The sequence below is a fragment of the Antennarius striatus genome, chromosome 6 (assembly GCF_040054535.1).
Source record: "Antennarius striatus isolate MH-2024 chromosome 6, ASM4005453v1, whole genome shotgun sequence".
Lineage (NCBI taxonomy): Eukaryota > Metazoa > Chordata > Actinopteri > Lophiiformes > Antennariidae > Antennarius > Antennarius striatus.
In genome coordinates this window covers 20,717,453-20,743,617 of record NC_090781.1, presented here as the reverse complement: position 1 = coordinate 20,743,617, position 26,165 = coordinate 20,717,453, and the positions used below count along the sequence as shown (strand labels likewise).

The window sequence follows — 26,165 nt, the reverse complement described above, 5'->3', positions numbered from 1 at the left end:
CTGCATGCTAGTCTCACAAGCGACTTTCCAAAGTAAGCATTACTCTTTTTTTTTTCTGTTCTTCAAAATGTCTCTGTGCCCATCCCTGCATCCCCCCCTCCCCCCATCACCTATTGTCTTGTGTCCCATCTCTGCAATGCTTCACCCTGCAACCGGCTTGTTCCTGTGCCTGCTGCAAACCATCCTGACCCCCCCCCCCATATCCGCACCCCCGAACCACAGCAGACGGACATTTCTTCATGACTCCCCTCACTTCCTTTCCACCCCTTTTATCTCCTCTCTTCTCCTTCTTTTTCCTTTCTGGTGATTTGCAATTCACTTTGTATTTGGTATTAATAAACTATATGTGAATATAGGATGAGCTTCTTCTTTTTTTTCTCCTCTCTGGTGGGTGTCCCGTCCCTTCCCAGCGTGGCTCGTTGTCCCCTTGCAGTAATCAGAGCTTCATATCAGATCATTCTCTGTTCGGTGTAACCCATCGGCTTTTATGGGTGAACGCTTAAAAAATTCAGCTCGATGATGACATCATTACCTGAGCAGCAGCCGCTCTGCTTAACCCCCCACCCCTTAAAATACAACAGGCTGGCATCACTTTTTTTTTTTTTGTGCGATGCCCATTTTCATCCATCCTATTCCCACTATTTTTGTCAATATAGGGGGTTTCATTTGTGTCAAGGTTGTGTATGAAGAAGCAGAAACATAATGAAAATAATAATAATAATAAGATGATGACACAGGATGTTTGTCTATTCGCTGCTGTGCACTCACACAATCTGGTTCACACACACACAATTGATTACGTCACTTTGCTGTGTCGCCATCTGAGTCCCAACTCTAAACAACCCCCTCCCCCTCCCCCATTCACACACACACACACGCACATGTGAGCTTCTACCGACAACGATGGCGTGACGTCGTCCAGGCAACGTGAGCTTGATCATCCCAGTCCTAATGCAATCCAAATAGAACCCAGCGACAGGGCCCCTCTGTGAAAAGGAGACGTACGATGATGATGATGTCACAGCAGCCAGTCGGGCTTCCTGGTCGCCGCTGAACTGTGTGGAAAGTCGCATTTTCTCCACCCACTGCGCAGTCCTCTCTTCAGTTTCCTCCTGTGTTCACATCACTCACTGCTTCGGTTAACGTTTTCTTTTGTCTTTAATTTTCTTTCAGTATGACAGACTAAACCTGATTAAAGTAAGCATCTCGTTTTCATTCTGACGATCCCCCGCTGGCCCTCCTCCTCCTCTGTAGCTGCAGGATCCCACCCCCCCAGCCCCAGTAGCGTCGGTCCCTCGTGTCCCCATGTTCACAAAGTTTCCCATCTCCTGAATCCATGTAGAAGAAAGTTTTAGGCATGAATCAAACATTATTTCTTGTTAGTGTTACACTGACTGACAATTATTGGCCTCTTGTTCGCGGTTGAAACATCCCAAATATCCCAGAATCCCGTTTTGAGTCACCTGGATGCACCAGGAAATCTCACGAGAACGCAAGGCATATAAAACAAAGATGAGAGGTTGTCAGACCAAAAGTCTATTTGTCACCGTTTTTTATATTTTGGGAGTCAAATTTTTAAATCAAAGACTTGTTTTCTAGCATAAATTTGCCATTTTTACTGAAAATTCCCATTTTAAGAACGACTGCTTGTTGTGTAACAGCGCAGGACACACACTGACCCGCACACGCTTGATCCCAGACGGGTTGACTTGAAGTAATTCTTCTCTCGTGTCTCTGTCACCTTCAGATCAGATTAGCCCACATTAGTCAGAGCCAGACCCGAGGGCAGCAGCTCGGACACAGAAAAAACCAAACACACCCATAGGTGGAACAGAGACGCCGCCCGTGGCTCAGATCTGATGCCTTTAGGGTCATATTGTGATATTTTGTGCAGCTCATAAGACAAACACGTGATTGATCGCTCCATCAGTTCTCCAAAGGGCTGTCATGTCTGACAGTAGCTCTGCTAGAGGAGGAAAAACTTAAACGTGATTCTAGTTTAAATTCTATTTATTGTAATTCTGGATATCACATCATACACCCCCCCCCTCTTTTTCCTGTTTCACTCTCTGAATGACTCCCCCCTCCCAGGCATGTGTCCCCATGAGACCCTCATCTTCCTCATCAGAGAAAGTGTTATAATTATATCTGAGGAATGTTGTGTGGTCATGAAAGCTACATCTCTGCTGCCCTCTGCTGTCGAAACCTTGCAAGTAATTTTTTTTTTCTTTCTGCAGAACCAAGTCCCATTAGAAATTAAAATTTTATATCTTCTTCAAAACTTTCCAGGAAATTATTGATGTACTTTCAAATCACTCCTTTGATAGATAAATTACAAACTTAATGGGTTCTAAATTTAATGTTAGAAAAGTGGGTTACATCAGGTAAGGAGAGAATAATAAAGGAAGCAAATTTCCAGTAATGCTTTTGTTCCTCACTGAGTGTCAGTGGGACCAATTGAAAAGACCGGCTGGTTACTGGTTTGTAGACATCATAGATCACTTCCTGTGATTCTTGGCAGGAAAAAGTTTGTGGTGCAGTTCACTGCTGCGTATTTGTCCTGATATCACAGAATTTAATACATCCTGTCTCTCTCTTCCTCTTTCTGTCTCTCTACAGAAGAGCCAAAGCTGGTACAACGTAAGTAATATTTACATTTGTATAATAATCACATGTGATTTTTTTTAAAGTCCTTTATGGGTGTATATATGTGTTTGTATGAGTTTCTGTTGTGTGGATGAGTTGTTTCTACAAGATGTAAGGATTTTTTTTTAACCTTGTTTACTGCCACATCAAATCTCTACTGGGCTGTTAGTGGGATTGAAATGGATTTTTTTTTAAAACAGGTGGACCTCTGTGATGAGTTGGAATTAATGCATAAAAAATTTAATTTTCTGAAGTTTGTTATTCATAGTTCTTAAGAATTTCAAGTCAACTGAAGCAGAGTGTTGTTGCGGTTTTAAATCCCACCACTAGGTGGTGCTCTAATGCTGTATCTGACCCGATGTAAGAATTCATTCATAACGGGGTCAGTTGCTGAAAAAGCAATTAATAATACACTCAAGGGATTCTTTAAGGCCCAGTTTGAGAAAGAGTTTTCACACCGGTTGATTTGGAATCATTCTCAACCAGGTTTTCATCACGCTAGTTTCATGTTTGTGAGGAACCTTGAATCCTTGAATCCAAAAACCTCAAATTTTCAGAGACGTAGTCACAGCGCCTTCATCCAAAACGATGACTCCCCTTACTCAACCAAACCCAAACTGATGAGAATGTATGAAGATTACTGTAAATAAAATCTGTTTTCTACAGAATGGTGTCTTTTTAAATCCCTTGAGTGTAACAACCAACCAGTCTAAACCGGAGCCTGTTGTGTCCATTCGCCCACCAGACTGTTTCCTAGTTTCTCAAAAAGTGTCTGTTGTAGTTTTTCCCATTTTGTTTTGGGTTTTTTTACTCCCTGTGTACACATTCTCCCCCTCTCTCCCCAGCATGAAAGACAACACATCCTGAGAGTAAGCATGACTTGTATTCTTGTGCAACCCTGGATATCTTTGTATTTTGGTTCACAGACTAGCAGAATGATAACATCCCTCCTGTCGGTTTCTCATTCCATTGACTTCATTCTAAGTTACCACCTTGTAGCAAAGCCGCGGGAAATCGACCTAAAAACGTGGAGATGAACTCCTTTGTCCTGGTCAATTCTATTTTAAAGTATATTGACTGTAAGGTGTATTCTAGATTGGCCTTTGACCACTTCTGAGTCCTTTTAGATGTCATCAAAGGGCCTGTCAGCGCTCGAACGTCTAATTCTGGCGAGCAACAGGTGGTAACAAACGCACCCGCCAAACTAAAAAAATCAACAAACCATCTCAGGGGCCTCTGGACGAGCTTTGAATGCCTTTGAACGACTGAGGAATGGAGCATGGCGCTTGGGATCGTTGCATGTTTCCATGCAACCCGACTTTTTCAATCCGTGTCCAACTAAACACAAATGTTGGGACGCGTAGGTTCTAGGGTCTGGATTTGACAGTCTAGCTTTGTCAAAAAACCGTCCTGTTTGGAGATAAAGTTACGGCAGGATGTTGTGTTATGACTGCGGACCATGGTGGGGGTTTATTCCTGGATTGACAGTGGAAGGGTTTAGTTTGTGTGGGCTGGTGGGACAAATGTCCATTTTCTTTCCTGGGGTTTGCAGCAGTGTTTATTGGGGTAATTCAGACGTCCCCCTCCCTGACAACACTGTCCTTCTCCACCTGGGGGGACTGTGAGGCGTTCACAGCCACCCTTCCAGAGTCACTCCAAATGTTACTGATATTTTCTACGCTCCCAACCCTTTCTGGTTTTCACCAAGAGCAGGTTCTCTGAAGACAGTAAAATAATCTAATTTCTGCCCTTTGATCCATTCCCAGTAAACATTTAAATCCTTTCAAGGTAGATCTTTTTTAATCCTGTCTGCAGACACACAAATGCATCCGTGTTTGTGCGCGTGTGTGTGTGTGTGTGTGTGTGTGTGTGTGTGTGTGTGTGTGTGTGTGTGTGTGTGTGTGTGTGTGTGTGTGTGTGTGTGTGTGTGTGTGTGTGTGTGTGTGTGTGTGTGTGTGTGCGTGCTAACCTCTACATGGCGATGATGACCTCCCATGGCTCTGAATCCACAGTGAATGAAAATCAGTCCGTCCCAAAGTGAGTTCTGAGCCTTTCAGAGATGTGCACAGTGGCCATCTTTCTTTAACAGCCCTCTGGTAACACCTGGTCATTTGCTTTGCATCTACAAAACTTTTTTTTTTTCCAAAGCTGCCACGGCAACCGTGCTCCACCCACCCACCTCAACTCTCTGGGACATTTGTGACAAGAGGGAAAACACTGGCAAACACATCCAGGAGATGTAAGATCGGCTCAGAGAATGAGTTTCGATTAGATCTAAATGGAACCGATTACCTTAGTAACAGGATGGACACGTCCACCTCCAGCCCCCACCCCGTGTCAGACACTAAAGCCCCACCCTAGTTTACTGTACCAGTCTCTTCCATCCCCTCCTGTTTGCTCACAGAGTTAATCGTTAACTAAACGCGTGAGCGCTGTGTCTGTTGTCGCGACTCCTCCCAGGTGTCCTGTCGTCACCTGAACACTGGATGTCGCATCGGTAAATATTGGCCCCCTTCCCTTATTGGAGGAAAGAAATAAAGGAGCACAAGAAAAGGTTCATTATGGTGGCGATTTTCATTGGACGATCTGCTCGTGCCACCTGAAATTTCATCCAATTGATTTGAAGACTTTCTGGATTGGCTCCAGGTCTTTCTAGAGCTGTGCTTACATGTTTTTCAAAGAGATCTGCAGCTGATGATTTTTTTCCTAGTCTGATATTTTCCTCTACCAGAGTGGGAACTGGGAATACAAGCAGAGGAAGCCGTGGCTGAATTCCAGCGAGCAAATGTGGGCTGCAAAATGTGTAGCATCCAGCAGCAGCGTATATACGACGAGTTGCAGAAATTTCAATCACCGAGGGCATGTAAAGCAGTTTTTTTTAAATGGTGCTAAAATTGGAAGCGTAAGACCCTCACTGACCCCAATCCTGACGCTGGGGATGCCTTCCTGTCCGCAAAACTTTGCTGATTTTCACGCTTCATTCTGGATTCCAGCAGCTTTCAAGAGTCTGCAAAGAAATATGTTCAGTATGTCGGCCCGGGCTGCAAAACTAGCGCAGACACTGTCAAGATTGATGGTGTTGTTTTGCAGGGGGGGGGGGGTAACTGGAGGTTATGGTCACATCTGTTCTCTGTAACTCAATCACTCGGTCGTAGCGCGGCGAGAACTCCACGCACGCTTCAGAGGAGTAAAAACATTCATTCCAGACCCCCCCTTTTTTTTTTTTTCTTTCCCCCTTCCTGCAGCTTCATATTTGTTTGCATCAGTCCCAAACTGAACTCTTAGCTGATAGTAAAACTGGCCAATTACAAAGCACTCAGATGGACATACACACACACACAACACACACACACACACACATTAGGGGAAGTAAGCAAAGAGAGAGAGAAAAAAAGAAAAGGCTACGGCCGTGATAATAAAGGACTTGTTGGCTGGGGGTTACTTGAGGGCAAAAGCCGTAACTCCTCTCTCTGTGTTTGCTTGAAAGGAAGGGGGAGAGGGAGAGAGAGAGAGAGAGAGAGAGGTGGGGGGAGATAAGGATCATGTGGCTGGAGTGTGCCATGCCCACCGCTCAAGACTGAACTGGGAGCAGCAACCCAAAATAGGGGGCGGATACTCCTGCTTACAAACCAGTGGACACACACACTCTACTCTTATTTTGCAAACTGACTCTGACTGACAACTCTTCCAGTGCCGGACGAGCCCTCTGGGGCTCCTGTTGTTTTTTTTAGGGGGGCTTTTTATTGGGGGTGGTTGGAGGGGTAAATTTTGCTCCCATCCAGGCAGCAGAAAGAATCTGGAGCAGACAAATATGGAGCTGTACGAGGATTGCACAATGTCCGATTGGGAGGCCGTGCTCGAGCTGGACGAGGCGTTGGCGGGGTGGCTGCTGCAGGGTCCGGCTAGAGGGGAGTGGGGCTGGGAGTGGGGCTGGGCGGCTTCGGACCTCCGGGACCCTGAGTGTGACTCCGAGGAGATCCCTGCTGTAAGTTGACCTCCGCGTACATCTAGAAAACATCACCAGGGTAGGACCGAGCAAAACCAGAAGTGTTGCTGCGGTGTGTGTGTGTGTAAGCATTCTGTGGTCATAACCCTCAGCTGGTTTGGATGTGAGTCATAGCTGTTAGTGCCCACAGGCCAGTTGTTCAGTGTTTATCGGGTCACTATGTGGGGTTGATGGTCACAGATGAAGCATCTTGATGATTTGATGGTTTAATTCATTTGATTCCTATTAGTAAAGCCTTTCAAATGTGTTGCTTGCATGTTTTTCTGAGCTGCATTTCCCACCGCCGCTCCCTGACACGATTTCTTTTACAAGGGAAGCACATGTACAGTACGTATTTATCACATGAGCAGATCTAAGAGGAATACTGTATGGGTTTTCTTTTGTCTCGGTTGAACTCTATTGGCAGCTCTCGTTTCCGGCCGCTTTCCTTTTTGAAGGAAAAGCATCTGGCGCCGACAGCGAGAGCTCTCACACGGGAGATTTCCTCCATCACGGGTTCTCCATGTAAATAATCGCATCTGCCAATACTGGGAGGAAGAGGAGGAGGAGGAGGAAGGCACACGGAACGCAGTTTCCTTTAACAGTTTGTGTTTAACCAGACTTCGTGAACCACCGTTTAGTGTTTCATTTGCATTTCGGGGTTCTTATCAGGTTGCCTGTCCATCAACCTTCGACAAAAACCTCATTGTCAGACACATGTCGGTCTGGAATATGTGTAGGATGACGCACATGGGGCTGATGTCGCTAAGGAATGCACTTTAAACGGCTTGGTCCCATTAAAAGATAAAGATAAGAAGCCCACATGCTCCTGCTTGTCATTCACGATGCACCCATTCCTAACAAAAATCACCCGCCAAAGGTTAACACACGCTTCGTGGAAGCATAATTGTGTGACAGAGACAACGCATGATGTGTGTGTGTGTGTTCTGGTTGCATATATGTGTGTTTGCATGTGTGTGTGCATGTGTGTGTGTGTGTGTGTGTGTGTTCATGGCTGCGTCTGTCTCTGCAGGTGCTGAGCCCGACATACAAGCAGCGCAATGAGGACTTTAGGAAACTCTTCAAACAGCTCCCTGACACAGAGAGACTCATTGTGGGTGAGTACACACCAAGCACCAACAGAGGCCGCCGCGGCGCGGCTAAGTGATTACTAATTGATCGTCACAGAAACAAAGAGATGACTAAAATAAATATTGGGTGTGTGTTGGACATGGTGACGTGATTCAGGCGTGTCAGGACACATCATCTCACTGATGTGAGTTTCGAACTTCGAATGTGACGCGTAGTTTAACACGTCACAAGTTGATTTCGTGTTGGATGATTTTACCAAAACATTCCAATGAATTCCTTGTCTTAAAGTATCCGGTCAAACACATCTTGTCAAACAGAGCTCAGAGGTGTGACATCAGCTACAGTTTTAGAAGCCCTTCATTTCTGATCAAGACTTTCACTGTGAAGAAGTTGCATGAATATATTATGATAAAATGTGCTTTACATTCATTTTGTGATGTTAATTTTTAATAGAATAAAAGTTAACTTGAATGGTTTTTGAGAAACGTGAACACAACTTTTCAGTCTTGATTTTCCCCTATTTGGTCTCAATAGGAGAAGCTGCTGTGTCAAATACACCATCTAGTGGTGAAATCTGGTACAGCAGTCCATTCTGGCCCTGTGGTTGAATTAATCGATGCAGTTCTGATAATTCCAGCATCCTCTTTACAGGGATTCTGCTTTTTGATGACAAGCATCTCAAAGCTGTATTTATTCTTCTCTGTCCGTCACTCATCTTAATGTTCCAGATTACTCCTGTGCTCTTCAGCGTGACATCCTCCTGCAGGGACGACTCTACCTCTCTGAGAACTGGATTTGTTTTTATAGCAACATCTTCCGCTGGGAAACCCTGGTATTCTCACTAATCCTATTTACATTCCCATGTTTTTTTTTCAAAATACGTATCAACAGTTTTGTGTCAGACTTTTGAAACTAATGTGTTTGTGTGTTTAGCTGACAGTGCGGCTAAAGGACATCTGCTCAATGACGAAAGAGAAGACTGCCCGCCTCATTCCAAATGCCATCCAGGTCTGCACGGACACTGAGAAGGTACTTACACCCAAAAACACATTAAGATATCCTGGAGATGCAACGTCTGATAAGTTTGTGATCTAATGTTTATTTCTTCGCTGAGCAGACTTAAACATGCTTCCAAATGTGTTCTGTTCACAGCACTTTTTCACCTCATTTGGAGCCAGGGACAGGACTTACATGATGATGTTCAGATTGTGGCAGAATGCGCTGCTAGACAAGGTTTGCCACGATTGCTGAAGTTCACACTGGTGGTTCCTGCAGACTCTCAGTTTCTCATGTTTAACGGTACCTTTTGCAGCCCCTGTGTCCCAAAGAACTGTGGCACTTTGTCCACCAGTGCTACGGCAACGAGCTGGGCTTGACAAGCGACGACGAGGACTACGTTCCCCCCGATGATGACTTCAACACCATGGGGTCAGTCTATTGAAGTCATTTTGTGTGCTAATTTAAATTTTTTTTTTTTTTTTTTAAAGAATAAACTATTCAGGTATGGACAATTCATGATGTTTCACAAATGAGGGTAATTGTATTGAGCTCTGCGGAGATACTGCCTTCATCTCTTAGAGAATCGAAGGCCACCCCGCCTTTATTTACATTTTTCCTTCATGTCTGAAGTGGATTAACCGGGTGGAATCAATACGGGGTCATGGTCTCCAGCGTGTTCCATTATCCCAAGATCTCTTTTAACTTGCCTTCAAAGACAACTGAGCTCAGTGTGAGGGGAAACCATCCTCCATGATGGTCCTCGAGTGATCGTAGCTCAAATACCTGATTATTAATTAATACCTCCTTTTCCTGTCGCTGCCCTGCGGTGCCTTCAGGTTCAGTGAGGAGATTCCCAACGAGGAGAATGAGATCAACAATGACAGCTTGTCAAAGGGCAGCGCTGAGGCCAAGCCCGAAGGAAGCCCCCCTCTGGTCCACAAGAAGGTGGTCGTCCCTGACAGCACCATCCCCAGCTCAGGCAACCATGACACACCCATCACAGTAAGCGACGCACATGTACACACGTGCACATCGATGCGAGTGAAAACTTCTCACAGACGTTGTGTTTTCCACAGTTTGACCTCCCGCCGGAAGAGTATGCAGACTTCCTACCGGACGGCGAGCTGCTCGCTGTGCCGCTGGTGGTGGAAGAGAAGAACAACGATAACAGTGGGCCCGGCGGTCCCGTCCCATCACCCTCCCTGGACTTCAACGACAACGAAGACATCCCCACTGAGCTCAGTGACTCCTCGGAAACGCACGACGAATGTACAGAACAGTATGAACGCATTGCTTTTCGCATGTAATTACACAGTCTGGTGAAAAGTCTACAAAAGGTTGCGTGTCTTTTTTTTTTTTTTGTCGGGTAGGTGAAGCGCAGGCCTTCCACGAGGATCTGATCGGCAGGCAGCACATCAACGAGGTCTACAAGCTAAGTGTGGACAAGCTGTACGACATCCTCTTCACTGAATCGCAGTTCATGAGCGACTTCATGGAGCAGAGAAGAATCACAGGTCAGTGTTTTTTAACTGATCTCTGATCAGTAACCAGCCTCCTGTCAGGCGTCTAAGGATTCATCCAGCTCTGTGTCGGCGTTTAGATATTGTGTATCACCCCTGGAAGAAGGAGGACGCCGGGAACCAGACCAGAGAGATCATGTACACCATCTCCCTCTCCAACCCTCTGGCCCCTAAAACATCCACAGCCAGCGAGACGCAGGTATCTGGAGTTCATCAAACCTTTTTTTGTCGTAAAGTCATATGATTGACTTACAGGCCGTTAAAAAAGACTCGTTGTTTTCTTTCCTTAGACTCTTTACAAGCTGAGTCAGGAGAGCGAGTGCTACATCATCGATGCGGAGGTCATCACGCACGACGTGCCCTACCACGATTACTTCTACACGCTCAACCATTACATCCTCACCAGGGTGGCCAAGAACAAGTCCCGATTACGGTGAGAGAACACCATCAGTCAAAAGATCGCTGAGATAATATTTGAATCACCTTCTTCCACTTGGGTCCCTCTCATTCACATTCTGTCTTACTGCGGCTAACCTCCACCTCTCTAGCTTCTCCACCTGTTCCCTGCTCTCACTACAGATCACAATGTCAGATAATATTTGAGTCATTTTCATTCGCATTTAACTGCATATCTGTCTGTTGGCTGTCAGGGTGTCCACCGAGCTACGATACAGGAAGCAGCCGTGGGGGCTGGTGAAGGGCTTCATAGAAAGAAACTTCTGGAGTGGGATAGAAGAGAACTTCCGCCATCTAGGTAAACAAGTGTAGTTTGCCTATTCTGAGCAGGTGTACATTTTGGGGCGATGGATATCTGGCTGTGACTATTTCTTGTAAATGTTCTCAGCCTTCTTCTTCTTCCCCTCTCAGAACTGGCGCTTTCCAAGCTGGAAGAGATCCTGACCGACCCCCACCAGTTGTCACCGAAGAGCAAGATGGTGAAGAACTCCACGGTGAGACGGAAGAAGAGGCCGCTCCCCCACGTGCGCAGCCAGCACCTGGACGAGGCGCTCAGCCCCGTTACCACGCCGACGGACGACGAAGTGATTCAGAGGATCAAACAAGTGGCGGGTTCCACGCAGACCAGACACCAGAGTCCGGAACACCACCACCTGCCCGCGGGCCTCGCCTTCTACAGCGTGTCCAAACTGCTGCTCATCATCAGCTTTGTGTACGTCTCACACACACACGCACACACACACACACACACACACGATTACAGCCGCATGCTCATCTCAGCTTTTTCCAAATCACTTGTTTCCTGATTCACTGATATTTTTTTCCCTATATGTTCTGGGGTTTTTTGTTGAATCAAAAAAAACAAAAAAACAATTGTTTTGCTTTTTTTTTAAAAATAAAATTTCATTGTTGGTGTTTTGATTGTAATTTCTCTTTCCTCCCCTTTCATTGCCATCCATAGGATCTGTCTAAGGTATATAACTTTATTAGACAGAACAGGCAGATGAATGAATGACACAAGTATTCCCAGCATAGTGTCGCCGCCACCTAAAGATTACGGGAATCGTGAATGAATAAAATTCAGAGGCTTAAACGCTGTTTGGTTTGACTTTCCTTCAGCCTCATCCTGCTGGTGTTCCTCAACATGATGCTCTTCTACAAGCTGTGGATGCTGGAGTATTCGGCGCAGTCCTTGACGACCTGGCAAGGACTACGGCTTCACGAAAGGTACGCACGCGCATGCAAACAAGCACACATGTGTAGCACATTGATAGAACAAATATTTGTAAGATTTTTAACTTCATTGTTTGTGCGCGTGTGTTTGTGTGTGTGTGTGTTTGTGTGTGCGTTTGTGTTTTGCAGTAAACTGCCTCAGACTCAGATGGAGTGGGCCCAGCTCCTGGAATCCCAGCAGCGTTTCCATGACGCCGAGCTGCAGAAGTGGAGGGAGATCATCAAGTCGTCAGTCGTGCTGCTAGACCAGGTTGAACAACAGAGAATTTTCACATCTTTGTTTTGGGGGTGGGACTTGCTGGTCAGTCCTGTAGGGCGGTTCGCTACTTTGACCCAGAGCAGTTTCAAAGTTCATGAGGTCATTCAACCGTCACTTGTTCGTCGTGTCCTTTATTTCTTAATGGAATTTAATCCCTTGCTGCAAAAACTATTCAGAGAGCACAATCCTCCACCGACGCCTTCGTCACCGAAGACGTTTTGAATCATCACAGGTCTCATCGTTCACGTGTGAAGCCACAGGGACATAATCAGATCTGCATCATGATGCATTAAATAATACTAACAAATTCCTTGATCCTGGAAACACATTAAATGACAAAGTCAACCGCTGCCACTCATTTTTACTAAATTCATTGTCAGGACTGTGATTACGTCAATTATTTAAAGGAGAGATGTGGCATTTGTTTGTCAGATCCTAGGAATCATTTTTTTTATAAAACAACAGAATGGTACCATAAATTAGCCATCGCTCCTTGCGTTCATGTCGGTCAGTGTCTAACGCTTCGCCTCCTCTTGTTTCCCTTCTTTAGATGAAAGACTCTTTATTGAACCTCCAGCGAGGCATTGGTTTAAGAGACTACAGCTCTGAGGCTGAGGAAAAGAGAAGTCGCTATCACTGACGCCAGCGGAAGGCTGTGAGGGCGCACCGTGCAATACAGGACCCGATTAGTTTGTGAACCAATATGCAGCTGGCAGAGAGAGGGGGAGGCAGCACCGATGGAGGGGGGGGGTCCAGCTGACACAAAGGGAGGAACTCCTGTGTAAAGAGGTTTAAGAAAAACCTCCAGGAGGAGAATATTAAGGACAGAAACTGCCTCAACCCCTCAGAAACTGTCGCGCCTCCAACATCACGGAGGCATTGCTGGGAGGCGTCAGACTCTGCTCCTTCTCTGCACCTGTGGGTTGACTCTTTCTTTCTCTTTTTTTTCCAAGCGCATCCTACCGCAAGCCATGTCGACCAGACAGTAGCAGAGAGGAGGAAAGAAAACTACTGCATGCGTTTAGGCAACCTAGCTCCCCCCAGTCAGTGTTAATGTGGTCCAGTCCAAGTTTATGTGTGTCAAAAAAGAGAGAGAGGAATACAAGGAGAGATCCTTTCAGAGAAAGAGAGGGGGGGGTGGTCCTTTCCAGTCTTTATGTCTTTCTCCACTGTCAAGACTGTTCCAAACCAATCGTCCCCTAGAGGTCCTCGCTGCAGCGTCCCTTGTAGACCCCCATCAACACAGAATCCTCCCACCACCAGGGGGTGCTGTAGTCCCTGCTGCCTTGTTTTAAACCCCAACCTGTAAGGGTTCTGTCAGGGCTGGTTCCCTGTCAGCTCACGCTGTTGAAATATTTATTATTTTAATTGTGACTTACACATTTGTCCTTACTTTACCCTGCATTACCCCCCCTCCGAAGTAGAATGTATTAGCCCAGACCAGAGGGCCAGACACCGACCAGGTCTTCATCCTTAGATAAAAGGGGATGCTGCAGCCAGAATGACAGGGAGACCCGTATTCTTACATGTTTTATTACTAAACTGTGATTATATCTCTTTAAAAATGTTTCAAATTATAAAGAATTCTATGGATATATTTGAAATATATAAAGTATTTCATTATTTAATATAAATAAATTTAAGATATATATATACACTATATATCTTAAATTATATATATATAAATCACCTATATTTATTGTTAATTTATGTACATAAAGAAATGATCAGAGCTCTGGACCGGTAAAAGAATTTCTAACAAAGTGCATGCCAGATATGTCTGTGACATGTCCAGTGTGCAAGAGTCTTTTTTCACAAGATTATTATTTGCGTGTGTGTATGTGAGAGAGAGACGGAGGGTGTGTGAGTACATGCGTGTATGTATAGGTGTGACATTTCTATCATTCCACACATGTATGTTTCTGAAGTTTTTCTTTCATGGCTCCTGCAGCCAGATTGCCTTTTTTGATGCTACTGCATCCAGACGCCACCTCACATCACACTCACCAGGTTACCGTTTACAATCCAGTAGTCCAGTTCCAAAAAGTGACATATCCAACCTTTCAAAATAAAGTTACACTCCTATTTAGAATGCTTCAAACTATTAATTAATGTCGCAACCTGGGTAAATGAAATCCACACTTGTCAAAAGGGAGATGTATGTAAGTAATTGTCTTCATTTTTAAGACCCAATTTCTTTTGTGATATAAATTGTCATGTTTCATTTTGAACCTCTTCCCCCTGTGAGCGAGTCGTTGTATGTGTCTCAACACGTGATGAATCTTTCCTCAAAAGAGAAGTTTGGCGTTCTCTAATTTTTTTATTCTTCTTAAAACTTAGATGACAGTATTGATTCTCAGACCGAGTGTGGTATCAGACTCCTCATCCAATTCCTGGAGCAAGAAAAAATACTTCAAACTTCTCCCTCAAATCTTTATTTCTCTCCCTTACACCTACAATGAAAGCATGAGAGAAAGTATTTATCATGTACTCTATGTCATGTATTATATATGTAAAATCTGTACTGGATCAGGTGCAAAGGCTCCTGACATCTGACAGACTTCCGGAATGAAAAACTTCCCAAAAAAAACCTTCCTTTTGTTTAAAGAAAGAGAAAGTGAAGCACTTTAAGGCCTTTTTCAGGTAGAGAATGAAAGAAAGAAATGGCAGCGGTTCAGTTCGGAGGTGAATGTGGGGCTGAGAAAACCATTTCCGTGCTATATTTTTGTTCATTCGGACAATCACACTGGTGATTTACAACTTCCAAACTCATCAGAAATAGCTGGAATTTTATCATGCTGGGTCGCTAAATCATAGAAATACTGTTACTTCTGCCCAAATAGAATATTTATGCATTATTCTATCAATGTGAGTCTCTTTCAATGTCATATCCCAAAGCCCAATCTATTGTCTGAGGGAGATTTGTGCCTGCGTGTGTGTGTGTGTTACATTTGAAGAAAGCAATGACTAATGATGACACAGGGGGAAAAAAAAAACCCCAGACCTGAATGTGGTTGGAATAGTTTTCTGTTTTATAGAAATCACTTTTCCTGACGACACTGAAAAATCCTTCTGAAGTTAAGCCTGGTTGTATATGATGGTACAGAAATGTCATATATATGAAACTGTGATTGAAATGCTTTAAAGTGTTTTTGTGGGACATGAAGTTTTGTTTTGTTTTTTCATTTTCAGATACTTGAATCATGTGAGTTTTGGGTTTTTTTTAAACCTTTTGTTTTTGGACAGATGTGGTTAATGCTTTTGATAGTTTGGTCCCCAGAAGTGGTTTTTAGCGGACTTCATTCCCTTCCAACCACAGTGTTTCTCATTGGTACCAACACGTTTGATTTATGCACAGTTTACCTATGATCACTCTTTTGATTTCATGTTTTTCTGGTGTGCATTTCACAAAGGATTGTATGATTGCTGTGCCACACATCCACACATCTGTGGAACCAAGGCGAGCTGAAGAATTGTGGATGCCACCGTTTTGTCACGGACTAATAACTGGAATTGCTTCATTGACTATATTAATCAGCTTTTTGCCTCGCTGTAAAAGAGTTGGTGAGACAACCTTGGTTAAATATAAGAATCATACATGACCTCCTGAAAAGGACCACTGATCAAATCCTCCTCTTCTTCAAGCGTGTCTTGATAAAAATGTCCTGCTGTAGTCCTGATCAAAAAGAATTCTACTGTGTTTGTTTCTTTTTTTTTTAGAAAATTTTTTGATCTCTAGTGAGACTTTTAGTGAAATTTATACATGAGATAAATATACTTTAAGTATATGTGTATATATGCAGTGTGTGCACACACTGACAAAAGAACACCGCCGGCGCTGTGCGCTGGTTTGGACTTGCCGATGACTTTGCCTCATAGACTGAAGATGAAAGTGACTTTCTGGTTCATGTGAAGTAGAGATTGGAAGTATGAATAAAAATCTATAATATATAGTGTTCTTTTACTTTATGCGTCATTTAGATGAATCTGTCATTTCTGAGAATTTTGCAAACCATAAACACTCGTCAGGTTTGACCTAAGGAAACATCGACCAAGGAAGATTGCACGAGGTGCTGAGATGAAATATTCATCCGTTACAGCACTTAAAAAATAAAATGAAATCAAAAATGGTGCCAGTGGGTAAAATATTGATGTCAGCCACTGAAAGCATTGTTATTTTGGGAGGTGGATGAAGAGCATAACCTACTTTATGGTCAGAACAGCTTGCCCATACACTATAAAATATTAGTTTTGGCTCAAGTCAGCAGTCAGGCATCAGAGTTCCTCACATTTTCCAACTATATCATCAATTTTACGCTTTTTAAACTGAAGACTGCATTTCTCTTTAACAACTTAAAGGAATGATCTACTTCCCTGGGATAATTTGTGGCAGTTCTGAAACTTCTCGAGTGAAGTTATGGTGTATGTTTCTTTATTGTTTCACTTGCAGTTGTATCTGATTTTTTAAAAATATAGTTAACATTCTGACGCGCAGCAGGAGGACATGGAGAGGGATCACACCTTTGATTAACAAATTCTTTATACAGATAAAGAATATTTTTTTACACAGAAATATTCGAGCTCTTCTTAGTTATGCAACCCAATTAATTCAGTCTTTTTCATTTAGTGCGACTGTATTGTTTGCTCTATTGCTACCTGGTGGCCTTAAAACGTCCCGGTAATGAAATCCCAGTGTTTTAATATGCGCTCGGCACAAACTGCCCCCTTGAAGCTGCGCGTCTGTCGGAGGCGAGACAGGAAATGGTGGGTGAGGTCGGAGCGTCGCTGGAATGAATCAAGGGGGATGGGACGGCGTTGCGCGCAGCATCCCATGAGCCTCTCGCATCCAATGGAGACTCGGATTGGATTTGCGGGAGGAGGACTCCCCCCACTTTCACTCGGTGGCATACAAGAGGGCGGGGCGCCGCGCATTGGTTTGACAGCTGCGAAATAGAAAATGTATAGCACATAGATGGTCTGGGTAACCATGCTGGTCCGAGGTAACCACACAATCGCACGGAGAGGGACGCAGCATGGCCCTTTATAGCAGGATAATGCCCTCGTAAATCTGGGGCCAGTCGGAGATCAGAGGAAAGCAATTTAAGGGAGATATTGACGCTTATTGTGCCGGTGGTTTTTTGGGGGCCATGCACCGCGCGTTCTCGTTCCCGGTGACTGTGGAGCGCAGTCGGACCAAGGAGCGCCTGGAGGTGAGCTTGGCCAGCCTGTGCGAGCTGGAGCTCCGCAAGCAGAGGCAGGAGTGCCTGGTGTTGGGTGCGCTGGCCCTGGGGGACCCCCTGCTCCGGGACAGCGCCAGTAGAGAGCTGGCGTGCTTCAGCAGCTGGGGCCAGGAAAACTTGACACTGAGGCGTCAGCTGGTAAGAAGTTTGAGTATCTTTATAGTGTATATCAGATTCTAGTAACACTTTGACTACATTCTGATCTGAAATGTCGTTTAATAAAAAAAAAACAAAAAAAAACGCAGCCCTACATTGTTTTAAACATCATTTCTCTTGGTAATCCGTTGACCGGTGGATGGACTCTTGGTCCGCGCTGCGTCTTTTGTGTTCAGATGACCTCTATCTGCAAAAAAAAGTAACTCAACTTGATTAATAGGCTCTCTGTTTGAAAGGATGTAATGTGTCTCTGTGCTCTGGGCTGAGATTTATGCCTGTGGGTAACGAAATCAGGGGGTGGAGTCCCCACCGTTTGTGACACAGACCGACTATTTAATGGCCCATTGTTCTCTCATCGTGGACTTTTGTTGCTTTTACTGCTTAACAAGCTCTTGTTTGTGCTCTTTATAGATTATAAAAGGATAAATTATTCCTTCTGCTTGCATCTCCTTGCGGTTTTTATTCCATAATTAGCTTCTGTATGATTGATGAGGTTCTCTACTCGTGCTGGAGTTGCGACAAATGTCCCTTTGACGCAGTGATGTCAGGATTAACATGAGCATGAAAAACTGTTCTTAATCGAGGTCTATCTTAGAGTGGCAGTTCAACGTCTCCTACAGAAAGTTTTACGCACCAGTTGGAGCAGCTTTGAATGTTCAGATTGTTTGTTTTCCTTTTGTTGTTTAATGGAAGTTTAATGTCGTGACAGGACTTTGGTAACTGTTTGGCTGAGCTTTCTGCAAGCTGTCTCCGCAATGATACAACAGGAAGCCGTTATTAAAAAAGAGTGAAAAAGAAATTAAATCAGCCGCCTCCTCTTCACACCTCCTTCTCTCCTCCCTCCTTCCTCTCTGTCGGGGGTCTAACAATAGGCGCATATGGAGTGGAATACTAATGACCGAGGCCCCAGAGTGTGGAGAAGGCGCATAGGTGGCCTTGTTGGTGTGGCATGGTGTGGGTACTGTCCTACTTTAAGCCTGAATTTATCAATCAGGATTCTAGTTCAGTTTTTTTTTTTTAGTAGAGCTTGATCTTTAAACCCGTTTCACATAATTTCAAAGACGCGCAGCAGGTTCGGATGCCGAATTTGCGCGCACACCAGTCCAGTAAATTAAATCTGCTGGTTGCTGCTCGGGGGAGTGGGAGGGGGGGGGGGTCGGTGCCTGGTTCATCGCCCACAGAATGACGGGAAACAGCCATTTCAAGACCAGGAGTGACACGCGTTTCCCCTCGGGGTCGCATGTTTTCCCGTTTTCATTTTCTGCGCAACGCGTCTGTGGATCGATGTATATTAACTATTACACTCATCCGAGCGTGTGAGTAATTACATGCGAAATCTCCCTCGGGAAATTTTGAAACATTGGTTGACAGAACTCTAATTGAAGTCTCAAAACTCATACGTGGTCACCATCTGCGTCAGGGATGAATCCTCAACCTACCCTTCGGTGTAAGGGCGCATGTGCGCCATGGACATGACCGTGGCCCCAGACATGCTGAGAGGCCTTTTTCTCCTGGATACAGTGCGTGCTGTTGGAGGTGTTGACAGCTGTGGGACGCCAGACAGCAGCTGGGAAAGCACGGAGCTCTGACCTCCCTCAAGGCTCATGCTGCGTGTTTAGAGAGAGTAGGAGTCGATCTATGATTTGCGCGCTGGAGCGTGACATACATCTCTGTAGAAAGGTGATTTTTAGACGCCCTAAACTTTCCTTAGTGATATTTATTTGCAAGTGTAGTCCGTGCTTGTGCTTCCTCCCTGCGCAAAATGTGCCTGCAATATGTTTGGCTTTGTTTTTGTGGCTTTGCTGCTGTGTCCCTGCCCTGAAGTAGCATCACACCATTAGAGAGAGCAGTTAGACTACTCTGCAGTGATTGATCACTCCGGTGGATCACTGGCTGGTTTTCCTCTGCTTTGTTTTGGCGCACAAAGACAATAAAAATGTTTGAGTGTCATTTGTGTTATTTATACAGGAAATCAGCTTCTGGAAATACACACACAGACGAAGCAGCTTTGTCTGCAGTTATTACACAAATGTCGAGTGCAGCCCTGGTGTGTATCACTGTTCAGAGACTCCATTCGTATAGCCAACCCACCCTGCTCCTGCCTGCATGTAGGACAGAGTCTCAGCATGTTAATGAATGCCATTCATTATGGACGTTTACACACTGGGGTGCCTGTGTGTTCTGTCAACTTAGGATTTATCATTAAAATTCAATTTCCCTTAATTCGATGAAGCATGTTAAATGTTTGTCTGTCTGAGGGAAGAAGGGATCACTGGGTTAGTCAAGAATGTGTTTGTACATATAGATATCTATACACGTGTGTGTGGGTTTCCAGCCTCCCACAGCCCTTTCAGTGAGTAGCCAGTCAAAACATCGCTTTCATTATAAAGAGACCAGCAGTGCAGCTACATGAGTCATGTGCTCTGTTCCACCGATTTTTGTATCCTGCTGTCACCGTTTCATAATCCTTTGACCTGGCGACCCGAGAAAATCTGACTCTAAATATAGAAGTCCTTCTCACGGGCCATCTAGTGCTTTTTTTCTCAGATGTCTGTATTTTAATGTCTCTTTAGCCCTTGATCCGTACTTCATAAAAAGTGAATCTTTCCAAAAATGTCCTGAAAATTTTGTATTTTCATATAATTTTCTACTTTTTCTGATTATTCAAAGTCAGCATTGATTATATGTATTTAATTTTCCTTTATTTTATACTTTTATCTGCCAGTTGGTCTGCATGATTCCCATTTTTATGACAAGAATAGACAAAAATATTTTCCATATAACAAATATGAAATAGATTTAATTTTAAGAGGTATGTTTATGGTTTGGCAACAAGATTATTAAAATCGTCTCACACTTTTGTGAAGTCGAAACCAGTCTTGATCAGATAATATCAATATAATATCAGATAATATCATTAATGCATTTTCAAGCGCATGCAAATTCCTTTTGTGCCATCCAATGGAGGTTGACATAATCTGGTGGATGATATTTTTTTTAAAAACACACACACACAATTCTGGACCTATGATGCTAAAATTAAACCCTGATTAACATGAAATATGGTTTCACACATGCATTCATGCAGGAAAGATCCACCAGCTGGTTGATCATTTCCACTGAAAGAACGAGTGGTCTTGATGCACATGGTCTGTAACAGCTATACGTTTAGGTGAGGACGGTTGCACCATGTCGCCACTCTCCCCCCCCATCCCCCATGACTGGGGGAAGAAGATGCAGTAAAACAGTAATGATACAGTGCGCAGAGTGAGCCAGCATGAGACCATTAATAATAGAGTGCAATCAAACACTGGCCTAAAAAAATGGCGCCTGCTCCAAAAGCCACACTGCTCAATGTTGTATGTTTGCTCGATTTGTTCCTCCATAAAGGTCTGTTTGTTTTTGCAGCATTATAATTTAATAACCGCCACCACAGTTTCCACACTGTGTGTCTGCATGGATATATTCTCCTGCAGGCACAGCGGCAAAATCAATTCTGTGAATCCTGCATCATTGATTAATGGATTTCCAATAGTTTCCCCTCCTCCAAGCTATTTGTCTAAACTGCACCAGTAGCTAAAAAACAAAGCTCCCGCTCCTCATCTCTTCCACACCAGACCTTGTTGATGTAGTGACCGTGATGCTTTGTTTATACTAAGACAATAAGAACCCTTGTCGACACAAAAGGAATGACAGCTTTGGGCTGAAGAGGTTGTGTGGGAAGCATAGGTTAGCTCGGGTCAATTGCCCCCTCAACAGCATTTGCATTATGGCCACGTCTCGTCTGCAGGACAAAAGAATCAGAGCTCAAACACTTACTGGCAAACTGAGCAAAAGATCACTCCGCAGACATGCAGTTTCCTATTTGCCAGGACTTGTTATCTGAATATACGACGGCTTTGAGAGTTTAAACATGCGCCGAGACACAATCCACAGTCTGAGCTGTGAATGCAGAGTTACGTAATTGTTACTTTGCCCATGAAAAGTGACGGGGAGGACAAGGGAACTCTGGGCAAGCACCTTCTAATCGGTGATTGCCCCACCAAAGAGATCATATTGCATCCTGATGGAGACATTAATTTATCTACCAAGCTTGAGCTTTCTCACCAAACAGTTTTTTTTTTAATCGATCTTGCTGCTTTTACTGGCATAGGTGCACTATTTGCACAAACCCTGTTCTCAGGAAGTGCAGAGGACCATAGCAGGTGTCTGACAGGTCGTACATCACAGCAGGTCTGCACCAGAATGAGGACAAGCTCAATATCCTGGTAATAAAGGCTCTTAATGAGCTTTGAGTATCAAAAGTACCACATTCAACAGAAGGAGGCAATTTGTGTGCAAGCACGTGTGCATCCAAGTGTGTGTCTGTTGTGTGTGTGTTCATGGAACTATGAGGACACGCTCATTCGCAGGCGTGTGCTAAATGTGGCTGAAGCTGGCACGTCAAAGCTTGCGTTCTTCTATCTCTGTCTTTTTCAAAGCGAACATTTCTAAACATTTCTTTCTTTAATCAGCAGAACGATTGTGAGATGCTCTACTGGTCACCTCACAGCAAAAAAAAGGTTCTGACTTCAAAGTCGGACCCGGTTCTCCAATGAATAACAGCATCGAATGTATGACTGATATTTTGCCCTGGAGGATGGGAAACATTTATAGAGCTGAATTTTTGCAAGCCGACCAGTGACAACAGCGTTCAGCAGACGCGTTTATGCTATCAGTCACATGATTTCCAATCTCACTGCACATTCCTGTCACCAGAATCCCCAGAATTCCTAATTTAGGGCAACACATGAAAGTGACATGAAAGCTGAGATTTACAGTATGTGTTCACACAGCCCCGGATAGAAGAAATTTTTGTCACCCAGAGGATTTGAATATATTTCATGCATCGCCCTGCAAAGAACTGGTGGCCTGTTCTAAAGGGCAGCTATAAAAGAAACGGTAGAATTTAGCAAACAATCAGTGGAGAGAACTTCTGATCATAAAAAGTGTGGGTTGTGTTTATCGTTTCGTCTCTGTATCTGGATGGCGTGCATGTCTCTGTGTCCTCCCCACCCCCTCACCCCCTCCTCTTTATGGAACGTTGAATTATTCATGTTCTGACTCACCACATCGACCTGAAGTTTTGCTTACACAAGAGAAGCCAGTGACAGATATGGGCGCTGCTCGCTGATGCCCTGCAGCGAAGCACAGTGGTGACCTGTGACGCAACGTGTGAAAGAGTCTTTATCCATTATCTCATCCTGTTGTGACTCTTTTAGTCAAACTGAAAAATCTGTCTTCGGAAAAAGGTATATTCGTTTTTTGATTTCTAGTTTATATCACGATTATTGAAAGCACTTTGATGCAAATTTCCAAATTAAACCCATTTACCTGAACACCAAACAGAGCCTTTGGTGGAAAGGCAGTGTGAACAACTGACAGCTGCAAACCAGCTACACCGATCCCAAGACAGTTCCACATAGTCAAAATAATTCACAGCATTGCAATAAATTTATGCATGAGTGTCTCTTTGCATTTCAGAGTGCCCTTCAGAGTTCCCCATGGGGCCTGATGCAAGCTCTGGAGCAGCAGGTGGGAGAGCTGAGGATCGACGCCGATGACGGAAGCTACGACGGAGGTCACGATAGAGACACGGTCGACAGCCAGCCCAGTTCTGGTACGTCCACGGATTGTGTTTACCCTCCACTTGAACCCGACTGCAGTCGGAAGTTATCTGAAAGTGCCATAAGATGATAAGTCTGTACAAAAGTCTCCTTTTCCCCATACTAATGCTTAGTAACATGATTCATTTAATTAAATTTTAGCTCAAATCATCCGTGAGCTATGACAGATCTTTGTCCCGTAACATTCCCTAGGGTTCTACGAGTTGAGCGAGGGTCAGTCGCCAAAAGGAAGATCTTGTTCCTCGGAGCCCACGGAGGCGGTCTCCTCCTGGACTTACACCAATGACAGGCCAAAGTCTGTGGGTAAGAAAAAGTAGAGGCACAATTAAACTTAAGCGCACACATCCTCAGAAATAGCTGCCTATGATCTCGACATCCTGAGAAAAGTCAAACATGTAATTATACGACTATAAACTGTTGAGATCAGAGCACATATTTTTAAAATGATTTGGTTTTTTTCTCCGGTATTTAACGTTAACCAACCTTCAGACCTTGAATGACGCCGCTGACCCAGCACCTTCAACAGTGTTATTTTCTGTTATTAGGCGACCCCTTCATGCTAAGCGGAGAAACGGATACGCCCGGCCTACGCACCACCCTGCCCCGCTCTTTTTCTGCCCCTTACCCCCCCTTGGAGGGTATCGCTGAGGAGGGCACGGGGATGGACTCCTGGCAGTGGGACCTCAGCAGAGCGGACCCCACCTGGGAGCAGCAGCAACAGCCTGCAGAGGACCGGATCACTGAAGAGGACTACCAGCAGGCCATGAGAGTGGAAGGTTACATCCTGGGTCTCATCCAGCGCCATACCCTTTCACCACGGCCCTGCCAGCCTCGCACCACCCTGAGTCCTGACCCCCCATACTGCAGTGCCTCTGGACACAGCTCCCTAAACAAGAGGGCTCCTTGTATGACCGCGGAGCAACGCCTTCCTGACCCCCATTTCCATCCCCATGATGACCTTTCGGCAAACCCAAATAGCCAGGCCTGGGGTTGTGACCTGCTGGAAGGGGAGGCCTGTGGAGGAGAAGCCCCATCTAGGGAAGAAGACTGTTATCTGGCTCTGCCCTACCCCCAGCGCAGGCCACACTCCCTGGCTGAGAGGATACCATCACCTCTGCCCTCTCTGGACCCCAACTGTGGTGTTGGGGCTCTCGACCTTTCCTGTGAACCCCCATCCCCCCAGCAGTACTTACAACTACAACCCCCTATTCATCACAAACATAATTTATTAGTTGGTCAGTTTATCCCAGGACAAGGCTACCATACCCCTGTGAGCTCCCCCAGACATTACAACCTACAGCAATGCAAACCCAACCGAGCCCCCGCCTCTCCGGATCACTCCAAGTCCAGACATTCTAAGAAGAGCTACAACGAGCGACAAAGAGCAAAGAAATCAAGTGGTAAGACCAATCGATCCCAGTCTGAGAACAGCCTCCTGGGACAACCAGTCCTCCCGGAGCGCAGGTACAGCACCACAGAGAGGCACCAAGGTCGAGGAGATCTTCCTCACAACCAAGGTCTAGCCCCCGGATCACAACTGATCAACAGTGGCCAGAACGGGAACCGGCGCTGGTGTTCCAACGTGGAGCTCAGCCAGGATGAGGGGGAGTTACTGGTAGGACAGGTACATAGGCGTCCACACCGAAAAACTCGACACGGGCATTACTGTCCCCACTCCCAAATCCATAACTACCATCAGCAGCTGCAGCAGCACCCCCAAAGTCGTCAGGGAGACTTTCAGGAGAGGGCGCCGCTCTGCCAGGGAGAGGAGGGCTACGCCGGCGCCGTCCCCGCAGAGTCCGAATCCAGTATGAGCGAAGTGTACTCCCCGGCCTCCAGCTCTCTGTCCAGTGACTCAGATGAAAGTGGGGGGCTGGTGTGGCCCCAGCAGCTACCGCCACGCCTCGCTTCCACGTCCTCCTCCTCGTCACCTTCGTCGCAGGCCGCAGCCAAAGCTCCTCCTCAACCGAAAGCCTTTGTTAAGATAAAAGCTTCCCACGCTCTCAAAAAGAAGATCCTCAGGTTCCGCTCAGGATCCCTCAAAGTCATGACTACTGTGTGAGGAAAACGTCAAACTTTGCTACTTCCCTGATGTAAAGCCATCGTCAGAGCAAAGCCGCCGTTGCTTCTTTTGGTCACTGATCATGCAATAAGACTAAAGACCATTAAATATCTGCTAGTGATCATCTTGCGGTTGTATCTGGTTGGTTTTATCTTGTAGCTGATACCAGCTGTCAGATTAATCAGTGTTATCCTGCTGGAATGGATGATGGTTAATACGATGCTGCCAGTTTTTGCTCATTTCTGTTGGTCATACAGTTGATTAAAGACTGAATTGTACTAATTAATTCAGTGTGGAGCGGAAAGTAATCATGACTGTTGAATATTTTAATTCCTTATGGAAAACTTTATCCTCAAAAGTTCAAATTTTGCATGATTAGCTGACCAAAAGGCTCAACAGCTTATGCGATCAATTAATTGTATGTATCATAATTAATTTTGATGGTACAATTTTTTTAATCCCTTTTTCCTTCCAAATCTCATAATTTATTCTGAAAAACTTTTGAAATTTTTTAAATACATTTTTAGGATATTATGAGGAAAAGACAGACTCGCTGTGAGATAGTGTTTCCTGGATTTAGCCACCATTCTTTACAAAAATCTTCCATTTAGAATGTTAATAAATATGTAGTGACAGAATTCACCTTTTTGACTTATTCACTGTCTCAAAAATGAATCTCTGATAAGGGAAAATCACTTTGAGTCAGGATGTAAAGGAGGCCATAGAAAGTAAACGTGTAAGTGTACAGATTAAATGAAGCACAGAGACACAGACATTTGTACATATGTATGTTTTGTATATACCATCATGTGGCCTTGTTTGAAATGAATGTAGTTTGTAAATAAAGGCAA

At 44.7% G+C, this 26,165-nt stretch overlaps 2 protein-coding genes across 12 annotated transcripts in view; both read left to right on the top strand.

Annotated features, from left to right (window-relative positions):
• Nucleotides 1-16,141, top strand: part of gramd1bb (GRAM domain containing 1Bb) — a 67,918-nt gene extending 51,777 nt beyond the window's left edge. For 8 of the 11 annotated variants that reach the window (XM_068316789.1, XM_068316792.1, XM_068316798.1 and 5 more), the window contains 18 exons: nucleotides 12-32; nucleotides 2,620-2,640; nucleotides 3,492-3,515; nucleotides 7,665-7,749; nucleotides 8,452-8,555; nucleotides 8,657-8,752; nucleotides 8,876-8,956; nucleotides 9,036-9,151; nucleotides 9,559-9,724; nucleotides 9,799-9,991; nucleotides 10,093-10,236; nucleotides 10,323-10,441; nucleotides 10,533-10,675; nucleotides 10,893-10,996; nucleotides 11,110-11,410; nucleotides 11,818-11,925; nucleotides 12,061-12,181; nucleotides 12,741-16,141. In XM_068316789.1, the coding sequence (XP_068172890.1) occupies nucleotides 12-32; nucleotides 2,620-2,640; nucleotides 3,492-3,515; nucleotides 7,665-7,749; nucleotides 8,452-8,555; nucleotides 8,657-8,752; nucleotides 8,876-8,956; nucleotides 9,036-9,151; nucleotides 9,559-9,724; nucleotides 9,799-9,991; nucleotides 10,093-10,236; nucleotides 10,323-10,441; nucleotides 10,533-10,675; nucleotides 10,893-10,996; nucleotides 11,110-11,410; nucleotides 11,818-11,925; nucleotides 12,061-12,181; nucleotides 12,741-12,830 (2,037 nt within the window). In that variant the 3' untranslated portion in view covers nucleotides 12,831-16,141. Of the gene's footprint in view, nucleotides 1-11; nucleotides 33-2,619; nucleotides 2,641-3,491; nucleotides 3,516-4,630; nucleotides 6,632-7,664; nucleotides 7,750-8,451; nucleotides 8,556-8,656; nucleotides 8,753-8,875; nucleotides 8,957-9,035; nucleotides 9,152-9,558; nucleotides 9,725-9,798; nucleotides 9,992-10,092; nucleotides 10,237-10,322; nucleotides 10,442-10,532; nucleotides 10,676-10,892; nucleotides 10,997-11,109; nucleotides 11,411-11,817; nucleotides 11,926-12,060; nucleotides 12,182-12,740 lie in introns of those variants that run through there. The other 3 variants (XM_068316790.1, XM_068316791.1, XM_068316800.1) reach the window with 3 other exon arrangements.
• Nucleotides 16,142-17,193: 1,052 nt separating this feature from the next.
• On the top strand, nucleotides 17,194-26,116 carry LOC137597020 (dapper homolog 3). Its single transcript, XM_068317897.1, has 4 exons — nucleotides 17,194-17,568; nucleotides 23,110-23,245; nucleotides 23,445-23,555; nucleotides 23,798-26,116. Exons 1-4 carry the CDS (start codon nucleotides 17,338-17,340, stop codon nucleotides 25,312-25,314), a joined length of 1,995 nt encoding a protein of 664 aa, XP_068173998.1. The 5' UTR covers nucleotides 17,194-17,337; the 3' UTR covers nucleotides 25,315-26,116.
• The last annotated feature ends 49 nt before the right edge of the window (nucleotides 26,117-26,165 follow it).

What these genes read in the sequence shown, in the direction of transcription:
- LOC137597020 (XM_068317897.1), top strand. Translation starts at nt 17,338, where the DNA reads ATGCACCGCGCGTTCTCGTTCCCGGTGACTGTGGAGCGCAGTCGGACC. An exon ending in TGACACTGAGGCGTCAGCTG is followed by an intron (nt 17,569 to 23,109) that starts GTAAGAAGTTTG and finishes TTTGCATTTCAG; the next exon opens with AGTGCCCTTCAGAGTTCCCC. An exon ending in TGACAGGCCAAAGTCTGTGG is followed by an intron (nt 23,556 to 23,797) that starts GTAAGAAAAAGT and finishes TTCTGTTATTAG; the next exon opens with GCGACCCCTTCATGCTAAGC.